Source organism: Rhopilema esculentum, chromosome 6 (assembly GCF_057945365.1).
Source record: "Rhopilema esculentum isolate cy_ngs chromosome 6, ASM5794536v1, whole genome shotgun sequence".
Lineage (NCBI taxonomy): Eukaryota > Metazoa > Cnidaria > Scyphozoa > Rhizostomeae > Rhizostomatidae > Rhopilema > Rhopilema esculentum.
This window is the reverse complement of record NC_142820.1, coordinates 7848118-7873145: the sequence shown is the minus strand read 5'-3', so window position 1 is coordinate 7873145 and position 25028 is coordinate 7848118. Positions and strand designations below refer to the sequence as shown.

The following is a 25028-nucleotide window of genomic DNA, read 5'->3' as shown; positions in this document are numbered from 1 at the left end:
ATGCTAGATTTTACAGAAATTGGAGCAGAAAAGTTGACGAAGTAGATAGAAGTACAAAAAGAATGTAAAGAGAAATTTTGATCAACAGTTATCAAAAGTACTTTATTGAAAGAGTAACAAAACCATTAAAATAAAAAAGCAGTCACCAAAGAATTCAAAGACTTGGAAAACGTTGGACAAGACATACATTTGAATCCAGAATAGAAGAAGAATATTGATTATTAGGCCTAAATGAATCAGTAAACATGCCGAAGAAGTAATTCGCTCTATTCTTGCAGTTAATCGCAATTTTTACAGATGACTTGATAACTTCAACTAATTTATAATATTCTTCCAAAATGTGCTTCAATGGTTTGTAGTTTTTCAATTTTTAAGTGTGTAAATCTGTGATACTGTCTAAGAGCTTGAAAGCATTAATCAGGTCTAGCCGGGGCTCATTTCCCTTTTGGCTCGACTTATCTCAGTTTGTGAGGCAATTTCATAATCCTTGCTTTAAAATCGGTTTTATGTTGTTACAGAATAAAAAAATTATATTACAAAATTATATTTGAAGGCAAAATAAAGATTTAGAGACAATCTTTGGTTGTCATGAAAGACTTGGTCGTGCCGTAGCAGGAAAAACGTCATTTCCAGTCAAAATGAATTTGCCTTACTGAATAAACATAAAATGTAGCCACGGAAATCAAGTCAATGCATCGTGTTCGTGGTAGTTATCGCCCTTGTCCCTTTGAATAACGTCCAAGCCTTCTTTCCTAAGTTTTATTATGCCTACTTTTTTCTCTTTCTTTACACCTTCGCTTTGCCATTTGCTATTTATTCCGTTCTTTCAAACTTTTTCCTTAAACTTCTTCATTTAAGTACATTTTATGTTCTATTCAATCTTCAAAACTTTTCTGAACTTTTATATTTATCTTTTTACTTTACTTCGATATAATTTCTTTATGTTTTACCTCTTCTTCTTTCCTGATTTTCTGTTCTTGTTTTTCATCTTATTCCTTTCAGTAACAAAGTCGTATTATGATATTCTCTTCTTTTATTCAATTTTTATTTTACATTATCTTTAAAAACAACTTATCTAAAATCCCAACGGCTTCGAGATGGTTGTATGGAGAGGGAAAAGGAGATATCAATCTGCAGAACTTTATCAATGGTTTTAGATAAAAACACTAGCATTGGAATATTTAATTTGAGCACTGTTCACAATGCTTTCTTGAATCTTAACTAATTGCACTTGAGAATTTGGGTAGAGACTAGAATAAAAAATTCCAAGAATCGATGGCAGTTCCTGGAATTTTCCTGGAAATGTTTTTAATTCAAACAAAACAGTTATTTTGTTCTTTAGAGAAACAGAAGATCACTAAAATAACCAACAATGACTAAATGCTTGTTTCGTAAAGAATCTCATTCACCTGTCAAGATTACCATTTGGCTATGCCCATTTTAACAAGAGTTCTATTGTAATTTCGATTCCGAAAATCAAAAGGTCTAGCTGGCTCAGGAGAGAGTCGTTTGAAAAATCGAGAAAAAAGTCAAAGTTGTATACTCCTTGTAGAAATTTGAAAAAATGATAGGAAAAATTTTCTGAAAGAAATAATTGTTAAAATAAAGAAGAAATTTGTTCTTCATACTGAATATTTTGATCTTAGAACGAACGAGAGCGGTCAAAAATGTTACGGCCCAATTTTCAAAATATGACGTCACGTCTGTTCTGTTCTAAACTGTATCCATCATTTCACAAACCAAGATTATCGATTATGATAATGGTTATTATTTAACATAAAATTCATCGATAAGATTCTATAAATTTTTACAAAAAAACATGCCATACCACTTACAAAGAATAATTCTAAAAGGATTTTCATAAACATCTATTGCTCTACATTGTCTCTTCTCTAGCTCTCTGGATTTCGACTTATCATACATAAATATGCAAAATTCATATCTGAATATCATGAGCCTCGCAGACTGAATTTATAACTAAAAATTCACACTTGATACCATTCAAAAGAATTAGAAATTCATTCCTTCCTTATGACAATATACGCATGCACATAGTCCATGCCATGGTCTGCCGGGGCTTCAGCGACTCTTTTCGAATATCGTTTAAAGAGATCGTCTACAATTTCTCTCCGCTCTTCTTCACTTCGGTTGCACGAAAGAGCTACGGATAAAACATACTTTTAAACACGACTCCTCTTATACATACTAAGATAAAATAGACCTATGTCATTTAAATGAACAGGCAATATATCACAATACATAATTCATTACATGCTTGAAAACCAGATCTCACATAAGAGCCGTGTTACCTTTCGGAATGTACGAACGATGAAAGATAGCTTGAATAACAAGACTCTCTGACTGTCGATGTTCCAATGTGCCTCGCCAAAAGTACACTGCTATACAAACAAGCCAATTTCATACAGTATTTGTATACATGCATAGCTTGGTGTTAAGAAAAAAGGCCACTGAATAAAGGTATATGCTTTGGTAGAAAACCTTGGTATTTTGTGGAACATGTATTTGTTATTGATTCATAATCAACACGGCAATATGTTATTACTCTTTTGCAAATATCTACAAAGAATCGAGAAAATAAGAAAACCTATTTGTTTGTAAACAAGTCTTAGGTTTTCGCTGTTCTCGAATCCAATGTAGCTCTTGCCTTCATTGGGAAATCAAAGATAAATGTAACTAATAACGAAACACGAATAACGCCTGATGAAAGATTATGTGCCTTACCCGAGAAAAATGTGTGGTTACTCCAAGTTCGCGTCGTGGGAACAAACCATTCTGCGTGTTTCTGGGGCTCTCCTCCCTGCTCTCTCCATCGTTGGTTATAAGGACATCGAACAACTTTCGTTTCAATAGAGCACAGCTTCAAACCTGCCTTTCGAACGGGTGAATCCTCATTGACAAATGGAGCGGAATACTCAGCAACGGTGCGATAATAGTTGATAAACGTTGTCCTTTGATATTCTTCCTAAAAATTGTTAATGAAGGCCTATTTACTGAAAACCGTTAAATAACGATTTGATCAATAAAAAATATATAGTAGAAGCTGAAAATTGAAACAATTTCTGTTGCAGAAATGAAAAAAAGCATTTCTTTCAAAGTATATTGTCCGATGAGTTCAACTCAATGTCTTTAGATTTGAAATAATGTGTCGGTCTTGTTAACGAATTTGTTGGAGTGTAATAAAAGAGATATTCTTTGAGTTGATAATGGATTAGACTAAATAATAAGGAACTCAGAAAACGCTTGATATCTGTCAAAGAAAAAACAGGATTGCAGAGATAACAACTACTTTGCTACGACATTACCCTTGGGGTGGGAGGAGAAGTATTTTATTCTGGCAGGCAAAGGTTGCTTTCAAGCGAAAAGGCAAGGGACAACAACAAAGACCCAGAAAGGGACAACAACGGAGACCCAGAAAGGGACAACAACGGAGAACCAGAAAGGGACAACAACGGAGACCCAGAAAGGGACAACAACGGAGACCCAGAAAGGGACAACAACGGAGACCCAGAAAGGGACAACAACGGAGACCCAGAAAGGGACAACAACGGAGACCCAGAAAGGGACAACAACAAAGACCCAGAAAGGGACAACAATGGAGATCCAGAAAGGGACAATAAAAGGAGAGCAAGGTAACAGATCCAAACCAAGCCTTTTAAGAGTTCTTTTCTACTGATGATTATGGATTTTTCTGGCACCGCACAAAAGACTAACTGAACCATAACGAGATGCTGCTGTCTAAGTAGAGAATTAAAGTTGCAGATGGTTTCATGATGAGAGGCCTGTAGTTTACAACTCAGATGTTTGAGAATTCTTTCTAGACAGCTTCTTTGAAATATAAAGACTCTGCGATGTTTAAAGAAATGTTTCCGCTACTCCAGCAATCTTTGTCTCAGAACATTTCTAACGAAATCACGTTAGATGGAATGCATATACAAATACACGGATTTAAGATTTAAGAAATACACGCATTAGACCGTTAATTGAAGGGTTTTTTGTTTTCTAAATTACTTGTCTTTCTTAAAAAACTAGGCCATCTCGATATAATGACTGACCTGAGTTTGTCACATAAGAAGTCATATAGACTTTTCACAATCATGGATAAATCTGTTTTCACCTATTTTTGGGACCAGTTGCCAAATCGTATTATGTAACTTGAGTGCATAATACATTATCAAAGCGACAGCTAAGAAGCATAAAAAGCAAGAAATTACCATATTTAAACGACCCTCCTGCATCATCTCTTGCCATATTTCCTTCATGTTTGTGAACATGCAATTCTTTATCTCTTTGGTATGGCCTAGGTATTGACCATCATCGTCTATTGTAAATTGAACCAAAACAAGGAATCCACCTGAAAGATTAGATGTGCAACTTTAGGAACAGCCTCAATAAGTACTAATTGCGAAACCGGAATAATGGCATTGTCTAGGTAACAATATCGATGGAGACCTTAATTTTAAATGGGCTTCTATTCTACTAGCTTTTTCGAAAGGAAATTAATTTTTCAAATTTCTCTGTTGAAAAGTATTACATCATAATTTTTCAAAACAAACTAACGCCGATAAAGCCGGAACAACACAGGTCAAGGCAAAATCCTATATATTAGCTAAACAATTTTCAAGACGAGATATACGTGAAATTTAATTAGCGACAATTTTGCTTCAGGATAGAGGAATTTAAAAATGATCGATTGATTTTAGAGACGATCGATTAATCACAAGATTTATTAATACTACAAAGTTTACAAAACATATCATGAAAGTTTTATATTGTAGCACAAATTGGTGGTAATAGCCTTTAAATTTTCATTGAGTTAACAAGGAAAATATTATGTAAATGTCTTTGAAAAAAACAAACATTTTGAACCATCTTCAAGCTTTCCGTCTGACACTATTCAGAGAATTAAACGTCAGATTTCAGAACATAGATCGAAAACTCCACGCTAGAAAAACCCTAGGTTTTCGATATATGTTCCGACGTTTTATGCTTTGAAGGGTGTCAGACGAAAATCTTGAATATGTTTCAAAATGTTTGCTTTTTCACAGCATTTTTAAATTCTGTACCACAAAAATAATGTTTGAAAAAACAATCGTATCGTAAAAATGGAACGGCCAACGAAATAACAAAATATCCATAAAATAAAATGAGGCAGTTAAAGAACATTATTCGGCGACAGTCAATCACACGTTCCTAAGCGATTCGAATAATCACCACAGTGTTAATAAAATTCACGAGAACATCCCTGATGCAATAAGCCAATAAACTGCATCAACAATACCCTTAAATAAAAATTAATCAAAAACACAAACGGATCAAAAAAACTAGTTTGATTTGTAAAACGAATCAACTTCAGTTGCAGTTTCATTACCTAAGAAGCAGGTAATTTCTCTTTAAACCACTATACCTACAACCATTGCCAAAGATACTTGGAACACCCAGTAATTTGGGGTGCATTTTATATCTTTCATTCCATTTCCCACCCCCCCCCCCTTCGAAAAGTAGAAGGGAGGCTGAGCCCCCTGATCCCCCTGAGCCCCCCTCTTCTAAAGCCCTGGTTTGGACGCAAAAACTAAGATGTGATCATCTCTAAGAATGTTTTTCTAAAAATGATTGTAAAAAAGGCCACAGTAATTATGAAAACATTCCACGATCACGGACAAGGAGTGATGAGTTTTTTCACCTTCCCCTAGTTTAATGTTGACATTTCTGTTTTTAAAGTGCATATGCAGTAACTTTGAATGAAGAAAGGGGATAGATGCTGGTGCATGCTACCTGGCGTCTGTTTCGGTGTTTGTTATGCCCAGGATCTTAGGTTCCTTTAAAGTTTAAACAGGGTTAAAACAGGAGAAACAGCCATCTACGAGAATTTGTACTTAAATGCGCAGACCAGGGGGTTTCAGAAACATATCAAAACACACGTTTAAAGTTATAATGTTCACCTAGTAAGAAAATACAGAAATTATCTGGTAGCAACTATCTGCAAGCACTTCTTTATGCAAACATAACAGGTTCCGTTTAGTGAAAACATAACAGGAATGAAAGAGATCATAAAAATCTAGGATATCATAGAAATTTAGATATCAATGGATTTGGATTAAGAATAGCTATTTATGAATCCAAGACAGAGATGTTTGATGTAACTAAAGAATTTTAACTGAAGTAAAGAAATAAAGAATCGATCATATCATATTGCGAGAAGACGAAGTTGAAAACACTCGTCGTTTAAAATATCTTGGCAATGCTCTTCCTTATTAAAAGTAAGACAACTCGTGCTTTGCTGTAGTATAACAGTATTCCTAAAGCTCACTTCAAATGGAAAGAGCTAGACCAGCTTTGTAGAATAAAGGTACCTATCCATCAGTTAAAAAGAAGTTTTCTGAGCTGCCTTCGAAGGAAATCACTGTAATCAGAACAACCCCTCAAAAAGTTAAAAGGAGTTAAAGGCCATTGAGAAATACTAAATTGACTTGAACCACATGCTAATCAACTTTTGGCCAATCAATATGCGTGTGAGTTGTTTCACGTTTATTGGTTGGTTCATTACTGAATGACAGATGGCTTGAGCCTCTAAGTAACTGAGGATTGTCTTCGTTTAGGGTAGAGATGATTTGGAACAGCTTTCAACAGAGCACCGTAAAATGACGTTGCAGAGGAAACATTTACCTAAGAAGGAGAATGATTATAATTGAAAGATTGGGGGATAGAATAACACAGTAAGTCCCTTCTAGCATTAGAAACAAAACTCGCCCCCAAAGTGAGCAGCCTCCTCGGTCTTGCAGATCAAAAACGACAGGCTCTAGATGACAATACATTGCAAATCCTTTTATATGGAAATGACGATTTGCCCTTGGAAGCTAACAAGCTAATTTCAAACTTTACAATGAAGTATCTTTTTGAAACCACACGCTTCGATTAAAGCTTACTTCTCATACATAAACTAACACCCTTCTTATTTCCTTAATATTTATAATTACGAACGTGTACTTTTTCCCTTCTATGTTATGGACCCAGGGTAGACAGAGTTGATGCTCCCCGAGGTATCGTCTTTGTAGTGTATGTAAAGAAAATAGCGTGTAGTTAAAGGTATTTCAGTAACTTGTCAAGTAATTTTTTGGAATGTATAAAAAATGACAACGAAAACAAGAGATTCTGCGGGCAACGTTTACTTGAAAACCCAGATTGTGAAAAAAGCTATAATGACGACATGCTTTGGATCATTGGTAAAGCCCGATCGTCATTCTATTTAGCAGTTTAGGAAATCATCTACATAAACATGAAAAGCCACTTTTGTGAAAATCGAAGGAGTTCGTTTTCACCTTAGGACTCCACCGGTAACATTCTCAATAGGCAAGAGGCACTGATTGGGCAACCTCAACAGTCATGTGCTCGCGTTTCTGATCGGTCTATTTCGATCTACTACTGGGTATATGTTTTTCCTAGCGTAGAGCTTTTGATCAATATTTTGACGTTTACATTCGACTGCAGCTCGAAAATACAAGAGATCCAAGGAAAAACTTATAACATAAATGAATGCTGTTGAATATATGCCAAATGAAAGGGAAAATTAAAAAAGGAGACAGTAAATTTTCAGAGTTTTTTCGTTTGAGCTTCCAGCCCTAAAAAAGGATAACATCGATTCAGGCTGCATAGAGCTTCTGGAGCTTTATAAATGCTTGTTGATACAAACCTGGTTTGATTTCCTTTGCTCTGTTGACAAGAATGGTCTGCCAGTCTTTGGCAGCTTGTTCCTTGAATAATTTTGCTTCATTTTCGTCTTTAATCATTGTATGGTGCAGTCCTCCAGTTATATCACAAGGCTTCTTGCTGAGCCAGTGCATTGACGTTGCTGAGAATCCAAGATCAACAAAAAGAGGTGGAAGGCATTGCTTGTAAAAACTTGTCCCACATGCTGTTATGTAGATATTCGAGAACTTTTCAAACAGGGCATCAGATCCGGGAATCAAACCTGAAAAAGTCAAACATACCCTATTATCACGCTTGAAGGTTGCTAATTCTTTGATCTTGAAACTGAGGAAGGGCTGTTCAGATATTGGAAACACATAATCTTTAAACAGTAAATGCTTTGAAAAATGGTTGTTTGGTTGGTCACATACAAATATATTTTTCAAAAATATTTAAGATGAAAAGAAAATATAAGGGTTTTAGTTGCTGGAAGAAGGCAAAAGAGAATGATTGTTTGGAGTTGAAGTAAGTGTAAGATTAAAAGGAAAAATGCACAAAAATAATCCAGAAGCAAGGTCAATGATTAACAAATGATGAACTGCCATCTTGTGATAGATGTCTATGTAGCTTCTTGTTTCTTCCTGCTGGTGGCAGTTTCAGGGAATGGAAAAATGGTCTGCTTGTTATTAGCTTAAGACATTGTGTAACAATGTGAGGGAATTAGTTTCAACACTGGAAGTTGTGGGAATGAATCTATCTATTATTCTTTAACTTTAAACAAAACTTAGAATTCAGGCAATGTTTTTAATGTTGTAGACACTAACATGGTCCCCTCTATATGCCAGTGCAAATCAAGTGCATTAAGATTCTTTAAAAATGACTGGTCTGACAACAAACTATCAGTTTTCTAAGAATTGACAACATTCTATCAGTTGCCAGAAGTTACCTGGTGAACCTTCCTTTAATAAAGAATCACTTAAAACTATAGTGAATCTACAAGAATGACCACTAGCAGGGTTAATCACACAGCTTGCCTTATCCTTATTTTCGCTATCTTTATTTCATTAGCACAGACAGCACAGGCTGAAAAAGTGGGCATCTCCATTTTCAAGGAATTCCCGGTATTCTAGAAGCACAATATGTATCATAATGTCTAATATGAAAACATTAACAAAAAGACCTTATCTTAAGAAACTAGGTACCATTAAAGTTACTACCATTTAGTGTTAGGTTTACATTATTGGCTCATTATCATACTTCAGATGAAAATCTTAAGAAAATCCATAGGACATACCATTTACTCTCAAGAATAATGACTTAAAATCATTGGTTGGCTGGTCTTCATAGATGACATGAATTGGGAGATCTTCACCAAACTTTGACCTTAATGTTTGAATACAGGATGATATGAGTGGCATGGATGTTCCTCCATCAGCTGTACCATAATCAGCAATGTTAAATGTGCTTTTGGGGTCTGTTATAGACAACGATTCAATTGCTTGTTGAATTAGTGGTATTGCTTCTTGAATAACAAAATAACATCCTTTCGTGTTGTCAGAGTAATAACCAGATCCATCTGCTCCAAATGGCAGATGGCTATGAGGTGCCTTGAAAAAATGAAAATGTTTTTATTAACGAAAATCAACAATCTCTTATCAGAAAAGCTTTGTTGGGACTGAGCAGGAGAAAACCTGGGTTAATGACATCAAGAAACATTTTCTTAGGAATTTGTCAAAAAACTTTCACTTTTAGAAATACAATTACTGGCATTATACCTTTTCAAACTCTACTTTACCACATTTCTCAGATTCCTTTGAAATACATTAAAGTGTATTGAAGTATTGAACATATCAAGAACTATCTCAGCAAAACAGTTATAGCTCCTCCTTTCGCAATGTCATTGGAAAGGTCTTCTGTAAGGAAGTTCTTGCACCTGTGAAATTTGGCATTGTCTATCTTTGCATTGCTCATGGTTTTTGAACATTGTATCCATATCCCACAATATATTCATTTGACATAACGACTCTTTCTCTATAAATTTTACTGTCTGTATCTAAGTTTCATGCAAAATTTCTCTCAATGTCACAGATTTGAAAGAAAACGTTAACTTGGTTTAGTTATTTTTCATTATGTCTATGCTTCAAATATAGAACTGCCTGAAATTTTCTGGGGTAGGACTGGCATTATTAGCTTCTCAAAAACTTTCTTTTTTAAAATCAGGAATTGATGGAAAACATAGTTAGCAAAATCTGATGGAAAACATAGTTAGCAGAAACTTTATGGGCCAAATTCACTTAGGCACTTAGGGGGTCGTTTAGCCAAAATATATTAAAATTGTGCATTTATGACAAAAATTGAAATAATTGCTTTCATGTGTTTTATGCCGGGAGTAAACAAGCAACTATAGGCACGCAGAGAAGGAGGGGGCTGGGAGGGATTCAAAATATCAAGAAATGAACCACCAGTCAAGCCTGTTCAAATTAGATTTTGATCCCCCCACTTTTTTAGACCCCCCACATTTTTCTATGATTTGCGGTGCCTGAGCTATTACCTAGGAATGCAAGAGTGTACTTGTGATAAGTGTGCATTATGTTATCAAATATCTTAGCAGTCTTATTTTTCTTAGTAGAGATGACAATTGATGTAATGCAATTTTATTGACCTTTTTTGTTTCCAGGCTACTATATGTCCATTATTTGTCAAGTTCAGCAGTACGTTGAGCTGACTGCAAACACAAAGCCCTAGCTTGATGTAAAATGCATAAAATTCTCTAGAAACCATGAGAATCCAATGTGGTTGGGACTTGATAATGGAAAACAGTAAAAATGGCTTGAAAGGATAGTTGCTTACAAAAGTTATCTACTGTAAACCAAAATGAGATCCTGGCCAATTCTGACAATCTTGAAATTAGTCCAACTTTCGCAAGGCCATAAAGTCAAGAAAACAGGCAAATGTTTTCTCAAGACTTTCAAAATCAGACAAAACCATTCAAGGACAACAAAACAAACTCATAGTGTAGTTCAAGAAGAAATTGAAAAAAGAAATTAAGTGTAAACCAAAAGGCAGCTTTGTCCAGAATCAAGATGTCCATAGGTTCCAAATGCCATTGTGGTATTAAAAATATTTTTTTTGCAGACTATGAAAAACAGTTACACACACACACAAATGTTTTCCTATTTTCCATTTCTTTATAGCTTTAATTTAGATTATTTGTACTTTTAATTTGTGAACCAAACTGAAAACAAGTTTTCAAACTTAGTTTGTGATTCATGTTAAAGATTATTATACATATTTAGATACCTACATACATAAACTTCCAAATAAACTTTGAATAAAGTTTATAGCTTGAGTGTGACAAAAGTAATTATGTGAAAACTGAACGACTGTTTTCCAGAGAAGCTGAGAGTGATTTATCAATAAAGTAATTCTTTTTACATTCTCACCTTATGAAAATCGGTTTAATCAATGTCATTCTATAAAGTTTAGGTGAAAATGGCACAAGGAATTGGCTGCTTTTATTAAAAGGTATCAAATGTAAAACTGTGTGGTGGTTTTCGTGCAAATCGTCAGGCCATATACAACACAACAGCAGGTAACTTGCCCACTTAAATTATAAGGCATAACGGCCACTGATTGAATAAAAAACTTTTAAGTTCTAATCAATAAATGAGCGATACCTCTGGCCTTGAAGTATCCATTCTTGTCTATCTGCTATCTGAGTCTTGCTGTAGAAAGATCCGACAACCATGCAACCTGTAGGCAGGTGTTATGGGTTTTCAATTAATTGAGCTGAATTGAATAATTCCCGCCAAACACAGGGGCTCTAAACAACAAAGAAATTTTGCTGGGACTTTTCAAACTTGGAGAGACAGGGAAGGGACCAGGAACATTCGCCGTTTTTTGTGCCCCCTGATCAGTGATGGAAATAATAGGGAGCAGGGGGGGGCTAAGGCCCCCAATCAGCGTTCTCGTCGGAAAATTCGGACGTCATAAACTGATTTTCATCGATGAAGAAAATGATGAAGAATAATCTTTTAGCTCCTATTTTTTCTGTCTCTACAGGAAAATCGCTTAAAGCATTTGGAGAACTTTAAAGACCAGCAGATTCATTGAAAAAATACTCTAGCCGCATTTTCCTTCAAAAATATTTGATAAATGCAAATTTTATAGGTTTTTCTTCCGACAAGATGAAATGTTAAAAGTTCATAGGACACCCCAAAAATAGGAACCGGTTTTATAATGACCAAGTTCACTGATATAAAGCTAATTATAAGTAATATTATGTTTTAACTAACATCAAAACTAACATAAGCAATCAGTGTATGACAGACCAATTACTCCCCAATTTTTGAGTTTTGACCGACTGTTTCTCGGAAACGCCCCATCAAACGCTTGATCAACATTCAAATTCGTAATTTACGCTCAAAACTACATCAGAAAAAGTTGGTGTGATAAATTTTCCCCTCGGGTAACAATAGCCCCCCTATAGCCTCTGGGCTATAGCCATTCAGTCAAAGATCCTCGAAAGGTATATATAAGTAGCTCGAGTTAGGTTTTGTTTTCAAAAAAATGTTTGTCAAGGCAGTCTGACAAAAGGGTGTGCTAAGTCGCCTTCTTGGGATATTAAAAAGGCATTCAACCCTTGACAAAGCATAACCGCACGCCAGTGCGATTCTAAACATCATAATCAAAACTTGAGGACTTCATAATTTTCCAGCAAAAACTTACATATGTTTTCAATGTCATTGGTCTGTTTGCTCTTGCAGTGACTAACTCTACATGCCCCCTGTTTCTATTCTGTTACGCCACAGCTGCACACGTCATACTTGAATGTTTCAAGACATGGACAATTTTGAAAGTAAACAGGTTTAAGGTTTTTTGCTTTTCAGAAATGAAGTTTTCCCTCTTGCCAAAGCAATAATCTCACGAAATTATAATTACGCCAACTTTTCAAAATATCATTCGAAAAATCTCTAGCTAGTTGCAGCAAATTGCAGTTAAAATTTTCAATTGGGGGCACAACCCCTCTTCCGTGCCCTTTGCAGCTACGTGCCTGTTTTTTTCGGATGAGTGACAAACGTTGAACTTGCCAAAATGTTTTTATCTTGTCGGAAAAAATGTGTTTGAGCCCCCTCCCCAAAATGAAAGCCCGAATATCCGCCAATGTTACTAAAGATGCAATCAGAGTCCAGGAACGTTCTCACCCCTATCCTTACAGTTTCTTCAAGCTGTGAAAACCTTCCTTACAAAAGACTAAAACAATACTAGATTTGAAAAGCTCTTCAACTTTTTCCAACTTTTGTTCAGTGGTTGACTGTGAGATCATCTTTTTTGGCTTTACCTATGATAGGACTATATAGATGACTTTATTTCGTGATAGAAATTGCTCCAATAAGTAGAGATGAGATTTCGTAAACAACGACACGTGTAGCAATGAAAGTCGAATATTTGACCCGTCTGCAATATTGTATGTATTTGCCTAGTAACACCTCAACAAACTAAAAGATCTTTCTATCCTGACGTCTAGCTCAATTATGCAAAGTAAACAGAATTGATGGAAATAAATATAAAAGTAAAAAGTACAAAGTATACTACAATTCGTATTTACATGTGAGATCGTTTTGTTGTTGTTGTATTTTGCTTTGCTGGCTCTGTTCGCTCATTCATTTAGGTGAGAAATAGAATTCGAAGCAAGCTTCCCTATATGAAAGAGGCAAAGGCACTGGAACGTAACATTTATCTGCAAGTTTAATCATTACTGGACTCATGTAGAGAAAAAGAGCTACCAATTTCTTATTATTATTCAAATTGAAATTACACACCAACAGCAAAGTTCTGAAAGCAATGGGAGACCTAAGTTTACACATCCACATCCTTGCATTTGATGAAATGAATTGATTTCTTGACATTGTTGCAAGCATTAGCTATTCAAGCTTGGAAAATGTCCAAAACAGTAACCCTTTCCTCTGCCAAACTATATTTTTTCTAGGTTGGTATTTTTTGCATTTCAGGACACTCTCAAATTTCAGGACGTTGTGTCTACTCAACAAAATTGACAAAATATCAATTGTGTTTTGTAGAATACAACATAAACGTTAGTAATAGTTCAAAGCTCACAGGAAAGGTGGTGCATTGACATTGGAGCAAAAAATTTCACGTGGTGTTTAGATGCCATTGAAACATTTGAAAATAGGTCCCCTATTTGTATTTTGAAGTCTCTGGGACTTCACAGTTCTAGAAGCTGCAAAGAGTCAAATATTAAGGGAAGCAGAAGCAGGAAGCGCACAGGGGTGGTTGCCCGCTTTTCCTCGCAATACCTAGCATCCTTCCCTACTCCACCAAAAAGGACCAAGATTAAGGACAGATTCATTTCATGATTATAATAATCATTATTATAAATAGAGTACTAGGGACGACGATAACTGTAAACTTAACTTGGCTCTATATTTCTAATAATAAATAATTTGTTTGCATTTGTCATACTAGATCTAAATCTAATAGCTATAAAGAAGCTAATTAAGGCCAACTATCTATGAAGAATTAGTATAAAATGAAACTGTCCTTAATTTTGGCCCTTTGCTCTCATAGATGCTGGGCAAATGCAGTCAATCTTAGAGTAAAGATGAGTAAAGAGCCTTTGGTCATCTTAGAAAGCTGAAGTAGCAGGTAAATTTTCTAACACATTGACAATGTTTATTTTTAGCTTATCGATTTAGAGACGTTATGTGCTCTTTTCATCTATGGATTGTTTGGCTAACACTCCGTTGCTACTGCTTCAAAGCTCTTATGAATTTTTATTTGAATTTGTCAATACAGTACAACATTGTGCCAATCCCGAAAAGTGAACGCCCCATTCTATTTAGCTGTAGGCGTTCAATACAAATGAAAAATTATATTTTTTTTAAAAATTGATCACTTGATGCTCGTAATTGGCTTGCCAGTCATCAAGCAAAACTATAGTCATAAATGCAACAAAAATTGGAGCAAGAACACCAGTTAATTTGAAAATTGAAACAATTAAACAATATAGCATACAGGGCCCACGCCACTGACCCCAAACTAGGGGGGGGGGCAGCAATGTAAAGAAAACTTCTTCTTCCCCCTTTAGCCTCAATTGTGGCAATCATTTTGTTGACGTTGTTATTCTTTTGGGCTTTGGTTCAATGTATGCGTTGTAATCTGAAGTTTTATCTGTATAAATACATTTTAGCCGGTTTCAGACTTTTATTTAGCGAAAAATTGGGGAGGCCATGGCCCCTGGCCCCCTGTGGCGCAGTCCTGGCATATAGTCAGTTTATTACAATTTCCTAACACTGAAATTAGGTGTCATGAACATTTGAAATTTTGGTTTATTATTAGCTCAAATTCTTTTGTTATTATTCGACTTAATACCAGACTGCTAAAGAAAGAGAGAAGCAGAACTTTAGAACAGATCTGGGCAATTAAACGATTTTCAACTAATAGTCTCTATACAGTGCACTGAACTCAATGTCAAAAGTTTGGTTAATCTCGTTTTTTATAATTTCATCCCAGGTGATCTTTTAAGAAATTTTCACTGGTGGGGAACTGACACAAAAGGGCATTTTCTTAACATCGCGCAGCTGACGGCAGAAACAAAAGCAACAGAGCAAGTACCGTAAATCCTTGAATTAGCCCCCTGGGGGCTCATTTATTTTCGATTTTTTGGATGATTTTTGGATGGGGGCTTATTCGAGGGGGAGAGGAATTATGCAAGGGGGGCTTATAAAATTATTGTAGACTTCAAGACGACATTATAAAAAAAACCTCGTTTATTTTAGTAGAAATTTCTTTATGAGCATTCAATTAATTACTACCAAAAGTATGAATTGGTTGTGGTAAATAAATAAAAGCCTTAGGCAACCTCAGATGGCAAAAGTCATCAAATGGAGGGGTCCAATTTGAAAATTTACGGTAGCAGTGGGGGCTTTTTCGAGGGGGTGGGGGCTTATTGACAATTTGTAGCTCTAGAGTGAGGGCTTATTCGAGGGGGGTATTTTCGAGGGGGTGGGGGCAAATCGAGGTTTTACGGTATACCAAGGTCTTGCACATCAGTCCTTACTCAGTAGCGAAAAGTTACATATAAACCAAACAAATAAAGAGGCTTCAGAGCTTTGCATGTTTGCAGAACATGTTTGCTGTCAAAGCATTCGTCGTAGAACTTTCCCGTGAATTTCATTACCTCGTTTTGGTGTAGTGCAAGGCAATCAAAAATCAAACAGAGCCATGAGACGAAAGAAGTAACACATAATTTGACAAAATGACAACGACATAACAAGCAGTCATTAGAGACATGTCAAACTGGCTTTTAAAACATTATTCACCAAAAGGGCACTAGGAAGTGAGGAAACATGTGCCAACTAGAGGGGAAATTTAAGAGCCTGCTGGGGAAATTCCTCAGTAGTTTGTATGTTAAAAGATCCCTTGTTGCAAACGTACAAAATTGGAAAGATGATTGTCACAAGTGCTCAAACAGTACATTTCTTATTTTTCTCGTCATATTTTTATTATTATTTTACATTATATTCTTTCAAGTATCCATCTTTTCAAGAAGACTCAAGTTTACTAAAAGCGATCTTTAATTTTTAGACTTTATTGATATTGCTTTTTAAAAAAGGTGTGTCCAGGAAATTTGAAACCAGACATCAGACATCGATTTTGCATAACCATTAACCAGCCTAGAATACACCGAAAGAGTAATAGCTGTATGAATGAGTAGAGAATTCAGAACACAACGGCTTAGATACAGAATTCAAATGCACGCTTTTTAGGCTAATGATACCGTGTGAGCTACGAAAATATCCAAAAAGCTCCGACAGACTTAGAAAAGTTAAAAACAAAAAGGGATGAGAAAGATTACAGCTGGATACTACACATGATCTTTGTAAGAATACACCTATTTTTGTTATAGATATTTAGACGACATAATTTGAACTAATTTGATTTTACATACTGTCTATATTATGCAGACAAGAACAAGTACAGTTTTTACTCATTTCTTATAATTTGAATACATAAACTTTCCCAGACTCACTATTTTTAGGTAACTTGTTAACAGTTGCTATTAAATACATATCACTGCCTTTTCTCAATTTGCAGTGCACTACTACAAGTAAGTTTATAGTATGGGCGCAGTATAGTCAGCCATTTTGCACTGTGGATGCATAACTCTTAAGAACTAAAGGTGTCCTAAAAAGAGCTCTTTCACCATTCCTACATTTGTTTATTGAGACTAAATGCAACATATACAAAACAAATGTATGGAAGCTAAAGCATAATATTCTCTATGCTTTAAATTCGTTATTCCTCATTTAACTTAATTTACAATTATTTCAGAACATTTCATACATCCAAAGAGTAGGTCCTTTGTCTTATGGCTTGCGCTTACACTACTCATATTTTCATAAAGCGGAAGCTGCTTTTATACTTGCAAGTACCATGGTGAACAGGATGTGTAGACCACTAAAGCATTTTGTCTTCTTCACAGTTTGTCTGTTGCACAAGATTGTTTGACATGGATGTCCAAGAAATCAATCACTACAGGAGCTGTTAATCTGTAAAACACTTTCCGAAATGAATAAATTGTAACTATACTCGACGTCTGCGAATAAATTCTGCGTATAAATTCAATGCAAGAAACTGGCTAAAATGTTTCTGAGTATTCTGATGTTTTATAGATACTTGAATAATTGGTGGAGGTGACTTTTGAAAATGGTGGCTTTTTCAAAAATTGGCGGAGAGGTGAGGTAAAGCAAAGAAATGTGGCGAGGCAAAGAAAAATTAGCCTGCCTGCAGATTTTACTTTCCAGTGCGAAGGAGAGCCAGGACGGCCAAAATGTCTGCACGCAGGCTAAAAAGATGATAAAATTCTTGTTGCACTATTTTAATTTATATCCTAGTAAGTTAAATTCTATGCGCAAAAATTGACTTGATTGTTCATCGCCTGTTCCAAAACACATTACAATGGAAAGTTCTGAAATATTTTTAAGAATATGGACCAAAATCATCGCTAAAACTTAAAGTCTGGTAAAGCATTACAAAAGCAGAACTGTTATTTGCAACATCTGAGAATAGATAAGAAAAAAGCCTTAATGTAGTATTTAAAGTTCTGCTGGACAAATCTTTAACAGAATAGGAAAAAACAGATTTCCAAATTCGTTTGAAGCAAGACCTTTGCTCGTTCTGCATAAACTAGTAAGAATTGTAAAACGTTCTTTGCATGGCTTCGAAAAAGGCTAACATTTTGAGACATACTGAAGCTTTTTGTCTTAAAATCTTCAGAGTATGAAGAGAATATTGGTTTTAAAATGTATTTAACTTCAGCTCATACTTTTTGATCCTGTTCAGATCAGTTGAAAATTTCATACTTGCTAGTTCTAGTAGAAGAATTCTTTGATTTACCTAAAGGTAGGCACAGCTTACAAGAAGTTCTTAGGACACTAAAAAGCTACGCTTATAGAGTAGTGTCCTGGTCTTCCTCTCGATGTGAGCACACCTCGTGATTTCTATGCCTGAAATTGCAGATAGCTGGCAACCCCCCTCACTCTGGGTGGAAGTTTGGTCATGTCAGCGACTCGAACCCCAGATTCCTCTATTTGTAGTCTGCTACCTTAATTACTGAGCTATTTTGTACACAGTTCTATAGACTCTCCGTATACAGTTTTCTATAAAGAATCTACATATAGTTAACAGTTTAGAATTGGCCAACATGTTCAGCAAAAATAATTGGAAACACGAAGTACCAGCATAATAATCCCTCTCTTGAACCCAAAATATTAAGCAGTTAGGCATTGTGTAAACTGCATAAAGTGATATCTAATAGCTTAACCACATAAAAATTTCATGAAACGTCTATAGAGAATTTCCAGGTATAGAAGAAGATATATAAGATCCGTAGTTAGGCTCCAGTGCTCAAAATCATTTCACGCCAGATGTAAAATCTGTCACAAACCGGTCATGAGTAAGGCTACAAAGAGCAGATTTACACAGATTTAAACATAAACAGATTTACACAAAAACATCTTCTAAAAAGGGGAGAAGGGTTCTTAGGTACCGTGCAATTTGGTATCGTTCTTAGGTATTGGGGTTAAGTCCGCAAAAAAGTCGTTCTCATCTTTATGGTATTGTTTTCATAGGCATAAGACACTGATCTCCTCGCGCTGCCAATTGGCCTATTTCGATCTACAGCTGGGTATATATTTTCTAGCTTCACAACTGGAGTATTCAATGTCCATCTTGGTTTCTAATAATAAATGAATGTAGATGCATTTGCAAAGTAGCTTTACAGCTATTTTTAAAAGACATGATAACGTGTACACTCATCTTTTTATAAGAAACTGGCTATATGAAACGGGTATATGACCGTCAGAAAATATTAAGAAACTATTAAATCGTGAAAAACTAAGAACAACGAAATTTTATATTATCCAAGATGATTGCCCTGTTGGCCTAGAACCTAAAACACAAGGGATAAAAATATACTTCCAACATCTAAATACTGCACCAGAACAAAAGCGAATCTTTTGTCGTGATAGAAAAAGCCACGAACATTTCATAACATCATTCATGGCATCACAAGTAAGAAACTCGTAAGAAACAATGAGTATTGAAATTTCAAGAACATTAAGACACTGGAGTACTCAACATCGACCTTTGTTTCTTATAAAAAATGAGTGTACTGCTCGAAACGTTGTGTTTTCAGCAAGCAAAACTAAATTTACATAATTTTGTTAATTAGTTTATTCGCTCACTATGTTGTCGTTATTTAGAGAGAGTAATACTAGTAACTTATATGTTTAAAAGGGACTTGAACTAATTATATGCATTTCTACTTAAAGCCCTGGCCTTAGCTGACAATGCTGGAACCTGACATTGACTCCTTTGAGTCTAAAGGCTCCACACCCTTCTGAAAATACGTTCCTAGTAGGCAAGAATAGAAAATATTTGATCAAATGTCGTTTGTTTACTTTTTGAAACTATACAATCAGTCATCAAAATCGATCTCAATATTTGTAAGAGAAACCGTAATGCTTGATCAGAGAAGCATCTGTAATTTTAAAGATATCTTAAATTTTTGATAGGATATATTTGAGGCATTATTTTACAGCATTATTTTACAAAATTATTAGGAACAAAACGACTTTAGTGCTTTGTAAGTGGATCAATTAATTTTTTGGTTTCGATGTTTTCAAAGGCAAAAGGCATAAGCGCCTTACTTTCATGCACATTTTCAAGATGTTTTGGGTTTTGAAGAAAAAATGCGGTAACTTTAGTTGCAAATAGAAAGCATTGTCAGGTGAAGCTAGTACAATAATGGATCACCATGCATTTGAATACAGTAACATGCACTTTAACCTAATTGATGCATTTTGCACTGAGCAAACCGTTAGTTAATACCACGCAGAACAGAGCGTAGAAATACAATGTCAAGAAACAAATTAACTCTGCAGAGGGAATCATCTTTATTTTGGCTTCTGAATTGGATTTGTTATTCAAGTATTTATGAGTTACTGTTCAAAAGATTTATATGAAGATGTTGGTCATAGCAAGATCGAAAAATTTGACAGATTTGGTCTTTGAATCTTTTACTTAGGGATGATAAACAGATGTCTCACTTCAGAGTGAACGATTGGGAAAAGTTTGAAGCAGTTATTATAAAATTCACAGGAACAAACAATTAATTACAAAACGATACCAGCAGGAAGCAAGAAAAAGATGAAACGATGAAACAAATGGCCAAAGCGTCCCCCCACCTGATCAAATGTCACCCCTAGTAAAAACAGGCCCAAACCACAAAACCAAACGATAGACGCATCAACCAACAGCACAATCCGCCCTCCTCCCAAATAGACGCGGCGCTCATAACGGTTTTGGCAATAACTTATTGTCACCTTTCCGAGGCCTGAACGAAGTTTAATGTTGCCTCAAGACCTTTTTTCTAAGTATTCCGAAAACTCTTTAAATATTTTGATATTAAAGATATTAACATGTATGTTTTTGAAACACATTTGCCACCCCAAGGTAAAGAAAAATGTCCCTACAGTTACAGAAGGAGTTCGGCCAGAGCTCAGGAAGAATTCATCCAGCTGATAACAAAATTTTCATTAGTGAATATGCAAATAGTGTGAAAAAGCTCTTTTTTGATAAAAATTTGAAAACTTGATAAAGTAATCAGACCTACCATGCAATTTTAGTTCCCTAGATAAAAAACCTGTATTGAGCGTTTTTTCTAAATTATTAATCGCATAATTGTTTAATACGAGTTTGTTTTTGATGGAATATCCATATTTCTCTTTCTGTCTGCGATACATTTATTTCCATAACAAAGTAAAGTACTCTAGGCAAAACCTGTTGTGTGATGCCTGAAAGAAAAACCCGTGAATGGGACTGATAATAACGCTGGCACTCACACTGTAAGACGGCGGTCATGCTCTTCACCTAGCCGTATTTTATCAATACTCTTCACCAATAAAAAATTTATTATTATACAACTGAGCTTGCATAGCCTAAACTACCCTGGGTACCAGACTCACTATATATAAAATGAGTCTGGTACCCAGGGTAAGCACAAACTTAAGACAACCGCTTTTTTAGCCTTTAGAACTGATGCATTTGAAGGGTACAAGGCTTATGAAAATTGGTTTGAATTTTTAAAATCTGAAGATGGTTTTGCAAGAGGGAAAGAGCGGTTTCGTCAAAGTGTTTCTGTTTGTTTTCCTCTTAACGTCCCTGAGAATATGATCTATTAAAGCATTTTAACGATCTTTCAAGTTAGGTTCCTAAATTTTTAACATGTTGATGATTCAATTATGGGGCTCTGCGTTCAGAATTTTTAAATGATAGCTTGTCTTGCCCGGAGACTTAGAAGTAATCCATAGCAACACAGGTAAAATTTTATATTGATGATTCCTTTACAGTCACAAATTTTTCTGTTATGATGAGTTATTGAGTGTTAACACAGTTCTTAACAGGTATATTTGTTCCTCATGATTGTTTTTTGAAGTTGTAAGTTAGGTTGTTATTTAAAATCAGCGATCAGTGTTCTCTGTTTTGGCTAACAAACTAAAATATGGGCGGACCTGAGAATCAGGTTGAATCAGAATCATAGTGGGCAAAAATTCACTTTCTTTTCTACATATTCTGATAAGAACAGATTCCTATATGCAGGTTTTTTCTGAATTATAAATTCAACTAGGAAAAAATTCATCACAAAACAATCTCATAGTGAAACCCGCCTCACTTGCAAAGAGGTTTGGATTATGTGCTTAAGAGCCGCAGTCCGGGTCCTAAAAACGTCATATTTCCGCGCGGCAGCAAACCATCGCATACCCGCAAAGATGCTGATCGCACACCGCCCATCAACATATGTACAAAATACAGGGTCCTGTATATTAAAAGTGTTTTTTGAACGCAATTCAGGATCTCTGTTAAAAGCTTTTACGCGCAGGTGGCACACTTTAGTGATGTATTAGTCCACAGCAAGTCACGTTAGCAACTACTTTTCTGTTCAATTGTGTCCCTTGATTTCTGTTTTCATAGAAAATTGCTAAATATTTATATACATTTAAAAGCATACAACACAACTGATATTGTAGGAATTTACAAAGAAAATATTTGTCGTTCAGAAGTTCATTTTTCAGTTTTAATGATGATTTTCTTGTAAATATTGCAATTGTTTTAATTTCATTACAAAGAAGTAAGAAATATAGTTTTCTGATCTTGATTTGAATGTCATAGCAAGTGTAAATTGCAGAGTAGCATCAGCACTTTTTGTTATTAAATTCATTTTTGAAATATAGGTGTCTATTAATTCTCTACACATTTTCATAACAGCATCACAAAGCGATCAAACAAGCTTTATCACATCCATTCTGTTTGAACGAGCGGAAGGCTACCAATTCATCAAACTTTTGTTGATTTCAAACAACCATGCTCTGTAAGTTTTGGATGGGAATCAGGCAAGGGCTCAGAAATAGATCTGTATGTTACATGCAGGCAAAACTACACGCAGACTAAGTTTGACATTTCGAAATGAGTCACTTATTTCTTTGTATTCTTGTTCAGACATTTTATTTACCTCGATCATATTTTTGAAACAATAAATGCGTTCCAAATGCCTTTATACTTAAAGCTCTCTGAAAATCTTAGCAATCTTTAAAATTTTTATGGCACACCTTGACCAAGAAGGGGCTCAGAACGGATCCTTGAAGAACCTCACCAATTACCATTGGTTTCCCGTTTGTGGCCGTGCAATGTATTGTAAAGTTTCCTATCACTCAGATATTCAGGATCAGGTTAAGTATTCAGTCAGTTTCTTTGTACTATTGTTTGTCCAAAGTTTATGTTTTACATATACTTTGTTCGTATAGATTCCATATGACGATACAATCCTGGGGCAAACTCGATGCTTGCATCTTAGAGGTGCAAACAGATCCGAGAGCGCCTTAGAAGCCCCTTAAATATCTCATGGTTCAGAGGCCAACGTGACAATAATTTGACTTAATTTATTCTTGAATCTCTTTTCAGTTACTCGCTAAATACGGCCGTGAACAGGATAAATAATGAAAAGCATTAAAGTAAGAAAGTACTATCCGCCATACTGCTTGTGTCCTAGGAAGAGATACTCGTAAACAGTTTTAAACATTCCAGTCTGATCCTTGAGGTTCACGTCAGCAAGCTACTATTGTATAAACAAATCACAATTATGTTAATGTAGCGGCTGGAAATTTTTTTATCTTGTTATATTCATTTAAGATCAGCCTTTCACTTTGGCACATCAATCTTGAATCCTATCCGTTCGTTTCTGATTGCGATTCAACAAACTTTTTCCTGATAAAACCGATTTTACTTAAATCCAATAACAGGAGACAAACCTATACAGACATTAGACACTCGCAGTATTGACTGCTTAAAAAGACGCTTGGAGAAACCAAGATTTTAAACTTGATGCTCAAAATCATCTGCTTTACTCCTATCTGATACTCGTACGCGAGTGTCTTAAAACCAACTCTCGATATTCTTCTCGGTATTCTAGGGATTAGCTTATGAAAGCTATAACCCAAAGGATATCAAATGCCGCTACCACGCTTACAGCATTAAAATTAAAATATGCGATCACCGCAGTCAAAGCACAGCCGGTATGAGCTTATTCCAGGGATCGAACGCGAGAGCTGATTGGATAGATACTTGCTAGGGGGTTGTTACAGATCTCATATTCCAATATCAAAACCAGTTGTCTGCCAAAGACTGTTTGATTGGTTGATTGATAAACGAAGCTAGCAACTTTGGTTTGGGAAGCTGCGAGCAGTTGGCAATTTGCTGTGAGAGCACAATATGAAGGATGATTTCAAGAAATATTAATTCGGGAAGTTGGCATTGAGTAGATTTAGAAATGGATAAATGCATCATGTCTTATTTTTGTTTATTGCTGGCCGCAATTTGGCAGTGTGGAAGAGTTGTGTATTGTGAAAGTGGTGATATGCATTCGAATTCCTCAATCCACGAAGCTAACAATTCTACTCTCAATGCTTTGAATCATTCTACTAGCAAAACAGGTAAATACATTGATTTTTTTAGAAAATTTTTGCTGTATTTACATCAAATCGCACATATTAACATCCTAGCGAATAAACATCCTCTAAGACTTGGTTTAAGTGAAGAAGTCTCTGATGAATATATCATGGTTTTATCGTATTTGCGATTAACGCAGTCACATCAAAATTGCAGAAACTTAATGCAAATTCTTGCGGCATAAAAATAAGAGCAGTTAAATGATTGCGAACAGAGATATAAAGCTTCTCAATGGTCATTATTGGTGATGAGATATCTCAAGACTTCTCATTTCGCAAAAAGTTGAAACTTTTAATAAAAACACGGTTCAAGTATGCGAAAGTGCTTTGAATCAAAATTTATGTAAAAGGTTAACAAACATAAGAACTAAAAAAATTGATTCTGATTCTTTGATAAAAAGCAAACGATTTTGATTCTTTGAGCTGTATGCAAGTTATAGCTTAGATTCAAAGCTTTTATCTGATGCTCAGAAATTCTTGTACTGTTATCTTCATGGTCGTCAACGCATTTCCCAACTCCCGTCTTATTGATACTCTCTACTCAGCCATATATTGTTGAAATTTGCATCACCACCTGCAAAAATTGTGCCTCGCATACTAAACCCCTGATTTTGGTTCCTAAATCTGCTCCGTTTTTTAATAACCCATTGCAGTTTGATTACAAACTTTGTTTGAAGAAGATAATTTGGAACAAATACGATCAAACATTTTATTTCTGTACTCTTATTAGAGTGAGCG

The 25028-nt window shown here is 35.3% G+C and overlaps 3 protein-coding genes across 3 annotated transcripts in view; 2 read left to right on the top strand and 1 right to left on the bottom strand.

The window, feature by feature from the left end:
- Nucleotides 1–1995: 1995 nt before the first annotated feature.
- LOC135686513 (uncharacterized) lies at nucleotides 1996–11520 on the bottom strand. The gene is made up of 6 exons (XM_065202760.2): nucleotides 11382–11520; nucleotides 8999–9311; nucleotides 7709–7987; nucleotides 4233–4372; nucleotides 2743–2983; nucleotides 1996–2161 (listed from the first exon to the last, which is right to left on the bottom strand). The coding sequence occupies exons 1-6, from the start codon at nucleotides 11400–11402 to the stop codon at nucleotides 2019–2021; spliced, it is 1137 nt and encodes a 378-aa protein (XP_065058832.2). The 5' UTR covers nucleotides 11403–11520; the 3' UTR covers nucleotides 1996–2018.
- Nucleotides 3301–4238, top strand: LOC148960117 (uncharacterized; the record flags this gene model as incomplete). The annotated part of the gene is made up of 1 exon (XM_089108957.1): nucleotides 3301–4238. A coding segment is annotated over one exon (354 nt), but the record flags the coding sequence as incomplete, so codon positions are not given.
- A 12425-nt stretch (nucleotides 11521–23945) lies between the features above and the next one.
- The window catches only part of LOC135685897 (acetylcholine receptor subunit alpha-1-B), a 34075-nt gene continuing 32992 nt past the window's right edge, over nucleotides 23946–25028 (top strand). The window contains exon 1 of the mRNA XM_089108977.1: nucleotides 23946–24275. Within this exon, the coding sequence (XP_088965103.1) occupies nucleotides 24113–24275 (163 nt within the window). The 5' untranslated portion in view covers nucleotides 23946–24112. The remainder of the gene's footprint in view (nucleotides 24276–25028) is intronic.